General features: G+C 42.9%; 1 protein-coding gene across 1 annotated transcript in view; it reads right to left on the reverse strand.

The window, feature by feature from the left end:
* LOC147673861 (uncharacterized) overlaps nt 1-16581 on the reverse strand; it is a 1240526-nt gene that overhangs the window by 926598 nt on the left and 297347 nt on the right. Inside the window, exon 3 of the mRNA XM_086947748.1 lies at nt 2352-2487. Within this exon, the coding sequence (XP_086803874.1) occupies nt 2352-2487 (136 nt within the window). The remainder of the gene's footprint in view (nt 1-2351; nt 2488-16581) is intronic.

A 16581-nucleotide genomic window follows, 5' to 3' on the forward strand; every position in this document is an offset into this window, starting at 1 on the left:
TGCTTCGAAGCATTATATTAAAGCCCGTATGACTCAGATACCACGGACTCTGCCTCTCATTTGAGCTATCCTTCTGACATGTAATTATATGGCAAAAACAGATACGGTAAACTTTATTTACCACAGATCCAACTGATATCTCAGAAGAATCGTGCAACCGCATTGCGGTCTTTTTTTCAGAGAAAGTGGCTACTATATATTCCTCCTTTTTGGGAGAAAAAAAAGGGGATCGGACTTCATGGAGGCCGAACAGGAAATTGTGGGGAAAAATAGGCTGGAGAGTTTTGTCACCCCGCCTCCAGGATTGCGGCAGATATGCTGTTCAATTAAGTCAGGGTCTCCTAGGGTCCCTGCCTCGCCTAAGCTGCTCGCTGAGAGAATCGACATTCTTGAGCCCTACATAAGGCATGTTTTGGACACATCTTTCGGGACTAATACGGTGCCCGAGGGATGGAAGCAGGCAGTGGTACTCCCGCTCCAAAAAAAAACTAATATAAGCTGGGAGAAGTTGGACAACCTCCGTCCCATCTCGCTCCTACCATACCTGGCCAAAGTGGCAGAGAAGGCCGCTAACCTCCAGCTGATGGCTTATGTGGAGGAAGCCAATCTACTCCATCCAACTCAGTTTGGTTTTCGCTCACTCCACTCTACTGAGTCAGCACTGCTAATGGCCGTTGAGACCATCAGGCAAGGGGTGGATGAGGGACAGACGATGGCCCTTATCCTTTTAGATCTGAGGGCAGCGTTCGCCACTGTAGCACACTTCACCTTGCTGCAGTGTCTGAACAAGGGCGGGGTCACAGGGGCGGCGCTGAAGTGGATCCAGTCCTTTCTGTCTAATCGGAGTTTTCAGGTTAGACAGGGTGACCACTACTCCGGAGCGATCAACCTGGATCAGGGGGTGCCACAGGGTTCGGCCTTGAGTCCGACTCTATTTAATCTGTATGTGTCCCCAGTGGCAAATATTGTGGAGGGTTACGGTATGCGAATTGTGTCGTATGCTGACGACACACAGCTGGTCATCTCACTGTCACGGGCGTCCAACATTGCAGCATCCAGCTTCAGTGCTTGCATGCAGGAGCTTGCCTCCTGGATGTCCAATAACTGCCTGAAGCTGAATGGTGACAAGACTGAGGTGCTCATTGTGGGGGGGAGCCCGTCTGTGTGGTCCTCGGCATGGTGGCTATCATGCCTAGGAGTTACTCAAACACCATGTCAGCAGGCTAAAAACCTGGGTGTGTTGATCGACTCTGACCTGACATTCACACCACAGATAGGTTGTGTGGTTGGGGTATGTTTTGGCATCCTTAAAGGTCTGTGGAAGATCTTGGACGTTCTTCCAACTGATGCCAGACGGACGCTGGTGCATTCCCTTGTTACCTCGTGACTAGACTATGGCAACCTTCTATATCTAGGTGCCACTGTCAGGAGTTTGGATCGCCTACAGGTGCTACAGAACGCCGCAGCTCGGCTGGTGTTGAGGCTCCCCAGAAGAGCAGCCTCGAAGGCAGCCTTGGAGGCTCTCCACTGGCTTCCAGTGAGGGAAAGGATTGTGTTTAAAGCTCTATGCACTTGTCACCGCATTATTGAGGGCAAGGCGCCTAGGCCCCTACAGAACCTAGTTGCACTTTACAGGCCCAAGCGGACGCTTAGATCCTCTGGAACTGGCCTGGTAATGATTCCTAAAATTAACAAGGCTCGTATGGGAGGCAGATCCTTCAGGCTCTTAGCAGCCAAGAGTTGGAACAAACTCCCGCTAGAGCTTCGTCTAGAACCCTCAGAGGTTAGGTTCAGAGGAAATCTTAAAACGCACCTGTTTCGACAATATTTTTGTACCTGAATCTAGGGGGGGCACTCGTCACTGACAGTCACCATAGCGCGGGGACACGCCGGTGTGCGTAACCAGGCGCTTTATAAGCTTCCATATTATTATTATTATTATTATAAACATAGATCCTAAATCAGCCACTAAAAGATAGCTTTTACAGTTTATAAAATCGGTATATGGATTAAACAACTGCTACTGATGGGACTTACAGCCCCGTCAGAAGTTATGACAATTCACCATGAGTACCTCAAGGCAGGGCTGATTTTTTTCAGACACAGATCCTTCATTCTGTAGTCTATATTTGAGTCATTTCAGAACAGCATACATGATGAAGATCTTTTTCTTTTGAAACTGATATCAGCAATCTATTTTCATAACATGATGCTGGACTCTGCATATTTCAAATATGTGTGCATTTCTATAAGATTTTTGGCCACATTATGTTGAAATGGTACAACATATTAAGGCTTTTATCAACAACAAATAACGATAACAAAATGATTAAGAAACAGTTGAGTTGTACCTTGTTCATCTCGAATCAAGATGAAAGTTTTCGCTCCACGTGCACAGATGTTTGCTCGTAGATCCTCTAGTCCAATAGCAGGAAGACACACATCATAAAGCGCGACAACTATGTTCAGCAATTCATAAGAAGACACCTATGAAATTATTAATATTGCAGTTTGTTAGTACATTTTGCATTCCCTTGCCACATTATCTCTTTGCACATTTTAAATTACACATGAAAATTGCTTTAATGAGCCTTCACAACCACATCATGATACAATGGCATTTTCCCTTTTAAAAAAGTTTTACCTATCTTCACAGCATTGAAAAGATTACATGGTTTGCCTATGGCTGTTTGTTACATTTGATTTCACTGAGAATTATGATATGCAGATTTTAATGTATTTCACTGAATTGTGAAATTAACAATTTCATGCAAAAAAATTGTCTAGGGCTTGGGAAAGCAAATAAAATGAGATCATCCTCACAATTCCTCTTTTCATACTAAACTCACCCCTTGTCAAGGGGCACCTCAAAATAATATAGAAACTTGTAACTAGATCACAAGGGAAAAACTGGAATAAATAGAGACACTTTTAAAATTAGCACCTTGTTCACCATCAGACAAGCAACAGCTAACCCATCTTTTGCAGTTATGTTTTACAAATCCATGCTCTCCTGATTGGTTCTGAATGGTGGACGTCTATTGTTTTGGAGGACTTTACCAGAAGAATGGGTATCACAACTCCTCCAGCTACATGTACATTTATTAATATAATATTAAGAACTCATTGCCAATGCCTGCCAGAAAGTATGCAGATCTTGGTACCTGATGAATCTAAATTTAGAACCAAAGTTTGCAATTGCTAACCCATCTCTTTTAATATGACTCGCCAATCTTTGGGCTGTTCCTTCTGATATCATATTATGCCTTGTATAATTTTATCCACGCTGTTTATTCTTGAACAGAAAAATGAATTATTGTTACCTCTATTGCTCTTTATCTGCTCCTTCATCCACTCAGGGATTCGGTAATTCATTATGTACGGGGGGGGGCTGTCATCCCTTGAATGACATTTAATAAAGGTTTTGCTTTTTTTGTCCTATTAAACTTTAAAGAATAACTGTAAAACATATTTTTTGAAGGAAAGGCCAGTGACTTGTAGTTTCTAGTAATAGTGGGTGTATGTGATTTTGTTGGTGTTTAGCAGGTTTAAAATAAGTTTGAGGGTGGTATGGGGAAAATATGCAGAATGTATTGGGATTGAGGTTATGGTGATGAGAACTCATTCAGGCCTTGATGAGGGTAAGGGTTGAAGCCAGCCACTATGAAGATGTTCTGAGGAGAGGAAACCTTCCTTTAAGGCGGGGTGACATTAACATATTGATGTTAAGACATGCCTGATACCCATTTGCGATTCTCAGATAGCGATTTTTTGAGAATCGCTATTTGAGAATAGCAAAATGGTATGTATCTAGAAATTCGCAATTTTTTAGCGATTTATTAAAATTCCTTAATTGCGATTAGCAAATTGCTAATCGCAATTAAGGTATAATTTCCAATTCATTTCTATGGGCCAGGAGGCCCATAAGAAGGAATGGGAAGCTATTCTCAATTTGTGATTCGCAATTTGCTAATCGCAAATTGAGAATAATTTCAAGGGTGCAAGGGTCTTTTAAGAAAACCCTGCTGCACCCCTGAAATTTACATGTGTGAGCATATGGCGCACATACATGCCCGTATGAGCACCACATGGCACCTTTACAAATGCCAAAAAATGCATTTGTAAAAGAATTCGCAAATTACCACTAACTACTAGTTGGTGGTAATTTGCGATTTCTTAGAGTAAATTCGCAATACTTAATTGCTTCATACATAGCATTTAAGGAATCGCAATTTGCGATTCCTTAAATGCTTACGCAATATTAAGGAATCGCAAAATTCGCGATTCCTTAATATTGCGATGGTTTTTGCATGATACATTCCATTTTGAGATTCTTTTGTCGCAAACGCTGCTTTTTAGCGATTCGCAGCATTTGCGACAAAAAAATGCTTTGATACATCTGCCCCTCAGTCACTTAATACTTTGACTTTAATACCCATACAAACATATGGGGAACAGATGAGAATTTCATTGTTAACAGTGTCCAAAGTTGCCAAAATATCAAGAAATTCTAAAAGGCTAGAGTCACCATTGCCCAGAATGTGTAAGGCATCATCAGTGACTTTCAAAATGTTTAAGTGCTGCAGCCAACTCAACCAGTATTGAAGGTCATCCAGGAGTTTGCTTTCACTAACAGTCAGTTAACTGATAACTCAATTTAACAGGATTTTGGCAGGTAAGGGTAATCCAGGGCATGGTGAAAGTTATTGAGATCGCTTATGTCTGTAGATAGTTTCCTCAGGTGAGGGGACACCTGTCTGGCTTTTAAGCAGTCAGGAAAAGCACTTGAAATAGTAAAAAGTTGATGATGTTGGAACAGTCTGCCAAAAGATGTTTGTATCTCTTTGGTAGGGCTAGCTAGAAGAGGGTCATTGACATTGGTGGAGGGTTTTGGTTTGGAGATTGTGGAGTGGAGCTCTAGCACAGAAATCTTATTCAATGTGGACCAGCTGTTAGGCAATTTTCTGCTTTAATCTGGACTCGGAGTGATAGGATGAGTGGGAAGAGAGGTTCTGTGCTGTTTGATTTATGTGTCACAGAAACAGGTGAATTGTTCAAATAAAATTCTGGTTCAACTATGATAAACATCAGAGGTGGGTCTGAGGCAACTCTTACAAACTCAAAAGGTTTCCTAGACTGATTTTAGCAGAATCATTTTGGTAGACAATGATTTTGATTCATCTTTGAGTACTTTTGCATACCAATAGGCAGGGTGTGTTTTTTCATATCTCCTTAAAGGGGGTGAGATCATTGATAATCTTTGTATTGGTAAGATTAAAGGCAATAATAGCAACATTAATGTTGCAGTCTTCACAGAAGACTGGAAATGAACAAAGCTGCAAGATTACTGGGGCTTAATGTTCATTATTTCCCTGATCAAGGTTTTTGCCTATGGATTTGCCAAATTGTGATAGTGGAGACGAACATAGAGAAGGGTACATAGAAATAACTAGACTAGTCGACAGCCTTGCCATTTGCTACAAGATCTTTTTGGGACTCATGAGGTCAAATGTGGCATCTTTAATGTGCTTGGGTTTAAGGCAGAGCTGAATCAGATTCTGTAGGAAGCGAACAGGCACAGAATAAGCATTCTACCAAGAGCTGCTTCTATAAAGGTTAAAACTTCAGATGGAAACATGATTGCTGTGGAATAGAATACGTAGAGACGTGATGTGGGCCACTCACTGTTCAGCAAAGGAGTTGTCACCCGAAGAATCATAGAAAATGTTTATTCTGGTTGATTTAGTGGTAGTGGGTGAGAATTCGATACATTGAAATGTGGGAAAGAAGTTGGATTCAACTAGGCGGCAAGGAACTCAATTTCTGTAGACCTACTCCACCTCCTACTTTTAACTACTTTATCCAGACTTATGAAGTAGTCTGGAGGAAGAATGTATAATTGAGACGTGCCAATGAACCAAGTTTCCATCAGTACCAAGAGATCTAGGTACATGTCCACAGTTGTGTCAACAACTCCAATCTGGTGTTTGACTGCTGATCTTCAGCTATACAGCAGACGGTTTAGGTGGAAAAGGAGGGAATATGCTTATACAGGTAGGTGTCTAAGAGGATCTCAGTGACATTTCTTGAATCCATTCTTCTATTTGGGATAATGGAATATATGGATCATTGTAATCCTAGACTGTTTCAGAACAACAATCCTCTAGTAAGTTATCTATTTTGTCAGGAAGGAAAGAAAGGAAAGGAGTGATAGTTCAATGAGTAACAGCAAATTTGGTAGGAAAGCTGTACAAAACAATAAAATTAACTACGAATATACATTTAATAACATATTAGTAATGGAAATCAGCAGATACATACGCCAGGTATATGGAAAACACAAGAGAATAAAAGACACAATGTAGAAATGTAAAAGTATATGGAAAACACAAGAGAATAAAAGACACAATGTAGAAATGTAAAAGCTATTAATTATCCATGAAATGATAGTAATCTATGAGCATAATCTAGATGGAAACCCTAATCAACTTTGCTTTAATAAAAATGTACCACCATTACAGGGATGGAGTGGTAGGGATGGCAGAACAAATTAAGCATGTGCAAAAAAGCACAGCAAGGAAAAGAATAAAACCTATTGGTTATTGTTTTTAAAAGGCATTCCATATAACTGCACAGTTATTTATGTGCTCTCTTTGACTTATTACCGCATTCCTCAAGCTAGCCAGCCTGCAAAAATCCCAAATTCAGTCTCCATACTGATTTTAATTCCACAGGATTCATCTCCTGGCTACCAATAATGCTTATAATATACATTATGGATCCCCTAAACGGCCTCAGAATGAACTTTGAAGGAAGGTAATAATAAGTAGTTTGGGGTACCTATTCAAATTTGGCAATCAGACATTTTTTAAAAAGATTAAATTGAAGGTTTTATATGGATTAGCGAAAATGTGGAATGAGTTAAACTTTATAAAACAAGGGTATTTTTGTGACAAGACATCGCTCTGGGGGTTACCTGGAAGTCCGGCCTGGCTGGAAGACATTCTAGCCATGCCTTTGAAAGAGGCTGGCTTAAAAGTTTGGGGAGATCTTTTCTATGAGGGAGATTTGCTCTCGTGGGAGTACCTCCAGAATAGTACAGGGTCAACAATATCGAGGTTTAAATATCTACAAATGACTAGTTGGACACAGGCTTATAATTCTAAACCCTTAAAAAAGAACAGGTTCGCTCTTGGAGGGTTCAGTCAAGTAATAACAAGCTTAGTGAGTACTGGTCCCTCTAAAAAGGAGGTTTCAAAATGGTACAATCTCCTGCTTGAGGAATCAGACGGTCAATTCACGCTACCAGTCCATCTGTGGGGAACACAAATTATGGATCAAGATCCACTAAATCTTTGGTCAACCTCTTTTGACCTCCTAAAGAACTTAGTAAAACCCTCTTGGCTTCGTAGGAACCATTTATACACCCTACATAGAGCTTATTTCTCTCCCCAGAGGCTATCTAAATTTTCTTCAGGCAACCCAGTTGCATGTCCAAGGTGTGGATTCCAGGCAGCACCAGACACTCATATGTTTTTTGAATGCCCTCGTCTCGCTACATTTTGGGAAGCAATAGGAAAGACCCTTATAACATCGTTGGGCTTCCCAGTCATCATAGACCTATCCTTAGAAATTTTTGGTATCCTGACAGGCGCACAAGGAGCAGCAAGAAGTCTTGCCTTCTACACTATTCTCTTGGCAAGGAGGGAGATTTGCAGAAGGTGGAAGGACGCCGTACCTCCCTCACATGGGGACTGGTTGGCATCTATCCTACATACGGCCAGAATGGATCTAGCTAGACTGGGAAATAAAAATAAAAGAGCCTTTTGGCACATGCTGGTTTGGGCACAATAAAGATCCGGGGTTTTTTTTTTCCCCCGGGTTCAATGATTACACAACTATGGTGCCCATTCAGCCTTTTGATCCAGCAGATAACCGGTCAAGCCCGGCACAGGACAAGCTGAGGGTGTCCTTACTGGCAGCCAAAAATGAGACTCAGCCACTAACAGCTGTGGGATGTCGGCCTCCCCCCTCTCCAGATGATCCCATCCAGTATAATACTGAGACAGCGGTTCTTCGGCGTGTTTCTAGATGGCTTTCTCCTACCATGGTGGATATGAGGACCAAAAAAAAAAATAATAATAATAATAAGTAGTTTTTTTCAGATGTCAGTCCATTACAAGTGAGGCTCCCAGTGTTCCATTTTTACTGATTTTTTATATATTAATATGTTCAGAGAACAATGTTTCCATTTCTGTATTTATTTTTAGAAACAGAAAAAATACAGAAAATGGGTCTTTTTTTCCATGACTCGCCATGCTGTCATTCAAGACTTTCGGGCCAATACCTATGTAGATTGACAGAATTAAGATTTAAAAAAGTGATAAGATGTTCTTAAATATACTTTATATATGCCCTTGTTTGTACTACAATGTTAATATTTTCACTTAAAATCAATTTAACAATTATCAGTTACATAAAAGCGGAAATATAAAAGATATAACAATTTAATTGGGAACCAAAAAATAAATATGCATTAATACAAATAATATGTGCTAACATAAATATGGATAAATACATAGCTGTCCACACAATAAATTCCATAATGTCAAGAGCCTTAATTATATATAAGGTTCCCAGTTTGATAAATCTGTGACCAGTGATTATTCATTTACCCAGGTCCAATACAAGTCACTTTCAATTGGTTTCTGAGTGGTGTAAAGAAACAAAAGTCTTCCTCAGTTTGAGAAGAATTCACAATGTAGCCAATCAGGCCCTGGATTGTCAGAGTTCACTATGCTTCCTATATAGAACTTTCCAAATCTATGGAAATTCAGATGAGCCTTTGTTTCACTATTGGAGACTGTAACAAAATTACTGGATCACCTTTATACGTTCACCTATAGGCACATCCACTTCACCACAGAGATTACACGTACACAAAACACAGCAGACCATGGCAGGTGGTGTTTGGTAATTAGCACATGTTAGGCCCAAGGAATACTGCAAGCCGCTAGGGTTGCCTCAGTCAGATGGGTCATCGATCAGGTCAGTACAATCAGAGAGACAGCAAAAACCAGGCACAAACTAGTGCTCTCCCCGGGATGCCAGCGTGCATGAGAAAATGAGAGGGGGCTCATATGTGCATATAGTGATTCCAAAAGGAAAGTAGTCAGCAGCAATTTGAGTGAGGGTTCTGGGCAGCAGTGGAGACTGCACTGGGGAGTGAAGGGACAGTGCTGCCTGGTAGCACAATTTTGAATCAACCGATAGCGATACTCTCCCCTTGCACAGTGTTGTGAGAAGCATATAATAAAATAAAGGGGCCGGATCAAACAAGGAGTTATTAAGTGTAAGAGACATTCAATAGATTGTAAAGATTAGGGAAGGGCCAAACCCCAATCCCATATTACATTTTTTTCTTGGAATTCACTAGGAATGTTGTAGTATGGAATATCGAATTACTAAAATATGGTAGCCAAACTACTGGGAACCAAAATGTTGAGAAGGTTATTGTATATTGGTGAATGTAGATTTACCATTCTTAACTTCACTTCTATGTACCTTGAAGACATATAGCATCAAGGTACAGCACAAATATCCAAGGCCGTATGTAATATATATTTATTTTGACACTTGTGGGAAGTGAGGCACAGAGAGATTAAGGAGATTTATGGAGTTTGGTAGATGCAGGACAACCATAAAAAATTGGCAGACGTCCTGCCTGCCTAATTTACACTGACTAAGGATCAGTAGAATTAGCAGATGTCCAGTTTTTGCCAAACTCAAAAGGACCCTTGTAATCGTTTAATGAGGAACACACAACTTGGTCAAACTAAACAGCGGGGTTAAAAAAACCTCACCAGTCACTCTAACCAAATCACTGCTTTTATTCCCCACTATTATTATCTGTTATCACTTTTAGAAACACTTCTCAAAGAGAAGATCAGATAACTATTGAAAAAACTTAATATACAGATAGAACCGTTGCTTCCTTCATGAAGGAAATACTCCTTCCTCAAGCATCTGGCACGATTACTATGATAAACTCCTTGCGGTCAGTAGGCATAGGGTCTCATTTATTTTCTTGGCGACTGGCCGATTCTCCACCAATGCGATGGAGTAAATTACTCAGTCACCCTGAGTAAGGTTCCAACAGCCAAATTTAGAAATTGCCGCTGGCCCAGTGATATTTCTAGCATTTGCAGGAACTGCTGTGGTGGTGGTTCCAGTCAAATCATTGTAATTTTGCATATGGCTCTAAAAGGTGGGTTTTCTTATGGAAAATAAAAAAAACAATGCCTGCCTCCATATGGGAGTTTCCTCCCATGGCAAGGGGGTCACTGATCACCTATCAATATCCCTTACAGACAAGTTTTTCCTGATGGTGACAGGCATGAAAAAACGGCTCAATTAGATAAGCAGACATTACCAAACCTCTGACTTCTTTGGGCTGTTGGAGAAATTTGACCATGACAGAGACAGAGCAGTCGCTGCTGTCATCCAACTATGGTCCACCCGCACTTAAATCAGGCAGGTGTATAAATCAGGTACATAGTCTCTATCTAAATGAAACACTAACTCAAAGAAAACACGACAGCAGATTTGGATGTAATTGTGAACTAAAGAACCCTGAAAGCATTCCATATACTCCCAATAGATTGCACGGTCACACTTACAGTGATCTGTATTATCCAAAAAGCTTACTGAAACAAAAGTCCAATGTACTTGGAAAAGCTGACTCATCGCTACATCTCATTTAAAAAACTTTTTTTAGTAAGCAAATGTTATTTGACTCTCGCCCATAGAACGGCATAGCAAAAAAGACAAAATGAAATCAACATTTTCATACACATGCTATAAAAAAATTAATTCAATAAACGGGGGGGGAGGTAGAGGTTAAAGTGAGGTTCACCCTCCTTACTAAATACAGTTCCACAACATCTGGATTTACCGAAATAAGAAACCTAACCCGGGGTGGGGGGGGGGGGGGGACAACTAGGATTCACCGGCAGATGCATGAAAAACCTCTTTCCAGAAGGAAAATTCTTTTCTAGAGTCCCCTCACCCACCAGGGTTGCCCCTAGGTGGCATGATTCATCATTGGGGTGCTCTCAATCTGCTGCGGATTGAGGCGTGCTGCGACTTGCGAACTACGTAGGAGCACTTAGTGAAATTATGTGTGGTGCAGAGAAGTGGAGTGAAAGAAAAATAATTAAAAATACCTAGCTAGTGAGCTACTGTTTTATTCTTGCTCCCCTTGTTGGTGTGTTTTAAAAAAGGGTGCCTACAGGCTGTTATTATGTAGAAAAAATGCAAAAGAATAGGTGTGCCTCATTCCGGAGACATTTTAAGGCATGGGCAAAGTGTGCAATTAGCCAGGGCCCCACACCCCAAGAACCCCACACCCCTCTCCTCCACCGGGGAAAGTCAGCTTGCTCCCTTTGGTCTCTGTCTATTCTATTTAGCAATTTACACCTCTCTCTGTCTCTACAGCGTACTAAGTCTCTCATCTTAAGGACTTTTGGGGTCCTTGGAAAGACATATTTCCACTGTTACGGTGTAATACCATTAAAGTTTAAAATAAAAATGTAGTATTGTTTGCCTTAACATGCGGGATTGAGTTAGGAGTTGCAATTCTCAGCTCTTAGAGCCACTGGGATTTCGTAGAAGCAGCTAATGACTACGGTCACACGACATAACTGTAGTAAAAGGTAACCAGCCCACGGCAAACAATTTGAGTTTTGTAAAATAAAAGAGCGCTATGGTATATTTAAGGGACCTCTAAAATGTGGTGACAAAAAGAGGCAGTTGACAGTCAATTGTGAAATACTATGGGAAAAATGTTATTAGGCCAGCTAGACATTAAAGGAAAAAGACAAGTACTATTACCTTTCCAACATGGATTACTAGACCTGTCATCAATAAGCAATGATTCTTTTTTTTTTTTTTTTTTTTTAAACCTTTATTGCAACACTCTGAAAGTACAAGTATGGGCTTACAACCGTAGGGGCCGGCCGCTAGTCATAAGTGTAACCAAATCATAGCACGGTGTAACACAGCTCATCAGACGACAGCCCTGAGGTCCGGCAGAGATTCAGGATGAAGTTTGTCTTGGAACGCATGAATAGGTCACAGGATATAATAAAGGTTTCATTTTATATTATAGATATAGACGGATCAGGTGCCATACAATCAAGCTAAAGGAGACGGGGGACAGGCCAGGAAACAGGATATATGTTAGAGACAACAATATGAGGAGCCCTGGCGCCAATGCTTATGAATCGAAGTGAACAACAATACAGGATCCAGTTTCGTAAGCGCCGGTTCCCAGATCCTGCCCACCCGGACTTTCGATTAACCTAGGAAGCGTGAGCACAAAATCCAGAACACAGTGTAATCAGAATAGGGCACAGACGATACTGACCCGAAAGGAAAGAAAGGGAAGGGAGAAAAAGGCCATAGAAAATAAGAAAGGCAAAATAACCCCCCCCCCATCCAACCCCCCACCCTGCACCCCTGCCGATGGCTATAGCCTAACCCCACTAGCAGCGTGCCTGTCGCCCTAAAGAACTAAAACCCTAAAAGAAGGGAAAGAAAGAGGAAAAGTGGAGGAGGGCCTAGTAGTACATGCCCCCCGCCCCGTAGTCCCCCCGCCAGAAACAGGCACCCCTATCGCAAAGAGACGGATGTGGAGCGACCCTTATGAGAGAAATTAGGGGGCACCATGACACACTGCCCAGCCTCTTAAATCAAATCATCGTAAATCGAACAGTCATAATACCATTTCAAACCGCCCCGAGTTGAGTAATCTCACCCCTGACCCTTCCGGACCAGCACACGAGCCCTCCCCAGCGAGACCCAAAGGCATACAAGCAAGTCATAGAGGAGAGGGAAGTCATCAAGAGTCAATCCGTTACTACTTGCAGCAAGTAAGTCCACGGGAGCTTCAGGTGTAGGAAGCCTCCCTCTCCCAACAAGACAGTTCCGATGTTTCTTGCCCCGGGGTGGCAACGTTTCCAAAAAAGGGGGGAGACGATCACCAGATGAAAAAGAGTCTACAACACAAGTCTCCGGGGGTAGGAAGCCAGTCAATACCTCAAAAGTCAATAACGGTGGAAGGTGCAGTGGCACTCTCACGACCTCTAGGTCACCATCTTCCAGGGCTTCATCCGGTGGTCCCAATACTCGCATCCCCACGGGGTCCTCGCAGTGAGTCAAAATGGCCGCTGCTTGAATGGCTACAGATGGTAGTTTCAATAGTGGGGCAGGGTCCGGTACAATAAGTAGCATCCCAGATAGGCTTGCATCCATTTTATTCATGGAGACAGTCATTTGTGATTGAAGCGCCCAGAGTTCTGCTAGCAATGACCTCAGTGATGGCTCAGACACATTTCGGTCCATGGTCTGACGCCCGAGACTGATCACAATCACCTCCCGAGTGAATTGGTGTCTCCGGGGGGAACACACAGGGATCACGAGAGGGCAAGCGTGGACGGTAACTAGTCGTTCTCCACAGCCACGATCACCCAGCTTAACGCCGCAGGCCGGGGCCCCGATCCGCCGAACCCCGGAGGGAGCCGGCACCGGGTCCGCGGGACGGGAACCCCCACCTGCCGTCAGTAGCAAGCAAGGTCACCTCTCCATCAGTGCTGAGCAAAGAGAACAATCACTGCCAATTCCGGGCGCAAAAGAAGCCTCCACTACGATCGACCGGACCCTGCCTGAGTCTCTCCGCCGTTGTTGTTGCACTACCACCCGGCCATGCAGATACTCGAGGCCCCGGCTTCACCGCTCGAGTAGGCCACAATCTTCAACTCGGTGTAACTCTGTGAAACCGGCCAATATAAATTCCCGGATTTCACCCTCGGAGTGAGGAACTGTTCATGTACGCAGGGGCTGGGCGTAAAATCAGGATATTGTGCAGGATCTTGCGGCGGGATACGGAGGTCGGCGAAGCCGGAAGCCTAAGCAGCCATCTTATTTGCCGTCGTAGCTCCTCCAAGCAATGATTCTTGAATAGAAATCTGAGGCAACTGAAGAAAAATGTAGGTGACCGGTTGTCTTTAGAAGAATCTGAAACCTAAAAGTATTGGCCAAGCCAATAGAACTTGCTTGCAGTGTGAGCCCTGACAAACACATTAAAAAACCTATATTTTTCTGTACACAATTAATCTATCAGATAAAGAATACAGGGCCTGATAATGCTAAACACGTTGCTTTCACAATGCCTGTGATTTACAAAATCTCGGGGTTTGTGAACATAAAAGTAATAAATGCAATGTACTAAACCGATTTAGCGATTTGGAAAAACCCTTCCAACTCACAGAATGCAATCACAATTAGAAGGAAGAAGGAGGCATAAAACAGGTGTCACCTCAGGATTGAGCGACAGAATGTTACGTATCAATGGTTTGTGACTGCAAATGTAGTCGCAAACCATTGATCAGTTACCAACATATCAAAGAAGGTGGTTGTTCATTTGCAAAGGGGAAGGAGCCCCCTTGGATTTAAAGATGGATGAGGCCATCGCAGGTGCTCTGCTCTGCTATTCCCATGGTCAGAGACATATTTATGGGGTAGGTAAGCAAATTAGTGCTAGCAGAGACTATGGCGTGCAAAGTCCAAATATACAGCCAATGGCTCTATTTAAAGAGGACTTATATTTCTAGTCAGAGTGGCTTACCATGTTTTTAAGAACCAGCATGTAGTCAAGTAATATCCAACAAGGTCAGTTTTGCAACCATTTTCTAAGAAGGGGATCCATCTTCTCCTGCAAATGATGATGATGTATTGGATGTAGAGGTACCTTTTGTGTTCAAGCATGTCTAAAAGAGTTGCAAGACTGGACGGAGGGCATCAATTTAATGCCCAGATATCAAACTGGTCTCTGACTTCCTGTGCCTGCATGGATGGAGAACATGCCCAGCCTCCCATTTCTGGCTGACCACAGCACTCAGACCATGTGATTGGCCATCGGGAGGCTGGGAGCTGGATTCTTCCTGCCCTGGAAGAGGGCAAAAAGTAACCCTGGGCGTAAGGCTCCTCTCCGCTTGCGGAGTTTGCAGATTATTGGCAACGCCACATTCTCGTAGATTGCAGAGTTGCCGCTGTGCTCCGCAGCGGAGCGGAGTTTTATATTTGCAAAAGCCCCATGATGACAATGGCATACCTTTGTTAATGTGCTCCTCCAGCTGCTCTGATCCCCAGTCATTGGCAGTGCAAGACTGTGGTGTCTGCCTGTGCGCCCAGGCCATACCTGTCCTCTTCTCCCCCTCCTGTCCCCCAGGCACTCCACACTCCTCCCCTCCCCATCACAGCTGAGATCTGAAAGAAGACTCGCCTCACATCCCCACAAAAGGACGGACAGCCCACTCTGTCTCCCCGGTCCCTTGTCGCCACTCCTTCCTAGCCAATCCAAGAAAACCAGGAAGTGGGACCGCATCACCATGCGGTCACCACCAGTTCGAAGAACCCCCACATCTTTCCCTCACTGGATGAGTGGAGATGATGAAGTCGGTGAGTCGGGTGCCGCATTATCTTATATTCAAAGGGGGGAATGGAGTCAGAGCCTAAAAAACCAGAAGACGGAGGTGGAATGGAGTCAAAGCCCAGAGAACCAGAAGACGGAGGTGGTGGCAATGGAGCGCAGAGAAGGGGATAACGACTGACGAGAGTAGTAAGACAGAGTATCACATGGTAACAGGTTCTTAATGGGCATTTGTAACCATGTCTATAAATGCTTCCTTGTGCCCAAGTGCACGTGCCCTTCGAGCCAGCTGCAGGGGAGCCATGTTCGGTCGGACGCCTGAGGCCGTTTCATGACGAGCTTTTGTGGGGCAGAGCCAAGTGCCGTTGTATGCACGTTCTGGACGTTAGTGAATTTATTAATCTGATAGTTCTTTAAGTTAGTGTTTTATTTTTAGGTAGTACGGATCGGAAACAAGGGAAAGATGAACTCTTTTGTTTTCTGACCTCTGCTGCCTTAAAATGAAGCACTAACCCAGAGCAATACCGGGTTAAATGAATTAAATGTATGCCCTGAAGGCGCATACAACAAGCAGCTCTACGCGGTGCTAGCAAAATTCCGTCCATCATGATGATTAGGGCGGACCAGAGATTCGCGGAATTCCACAATTTTTTTGCAACCCCATGGAATTCCACAGGGTGCCACTACGCCAACTCCGCCCAACCCCGGCGAAGATGACCGAGAGGAGTCAACGCCAGTCAGACAGGTACTTTTTTTTCTTTTTTTTCGTTCGTTCCTCTCCACCATCCCCCGCGACCCGCCCCGGCTGTTAAATCACCAGCTGCCACTGAGCCTAGGCCTCCATGCACACAGTAGATTAATATGAGGATAGGGCCAAAATTAAACAAGCATTTGCAATGCAATAGGTCTTGCATTAGGAACGTTTGAGCTATTGGTATTGTAAATGACAAATTTGTTATTTATGTGTTGGTTTTGAAAATAGCAAAATTAATAGCTTTGTCATTTACAATGCCAATAGTTTTAACTTTCGCAAATGTGACACCTATAGCATTTGTAATGCAATATGTATTGTATTAACGTGACTTAGATGT

Source organism: Lissotriton vulgaris, chromosome 12 (assembly GCF_964263255.1).
Source record: "Lissotriton vulgaris chromosome 12, aLisVul1.2, whole genome shotgun sequence".
NCBI lineage: Eukaryota > Metazoa > Chordata > Amphibia > Caudata > Salamandridae > Lissotriton > Lissotriton vulgaris.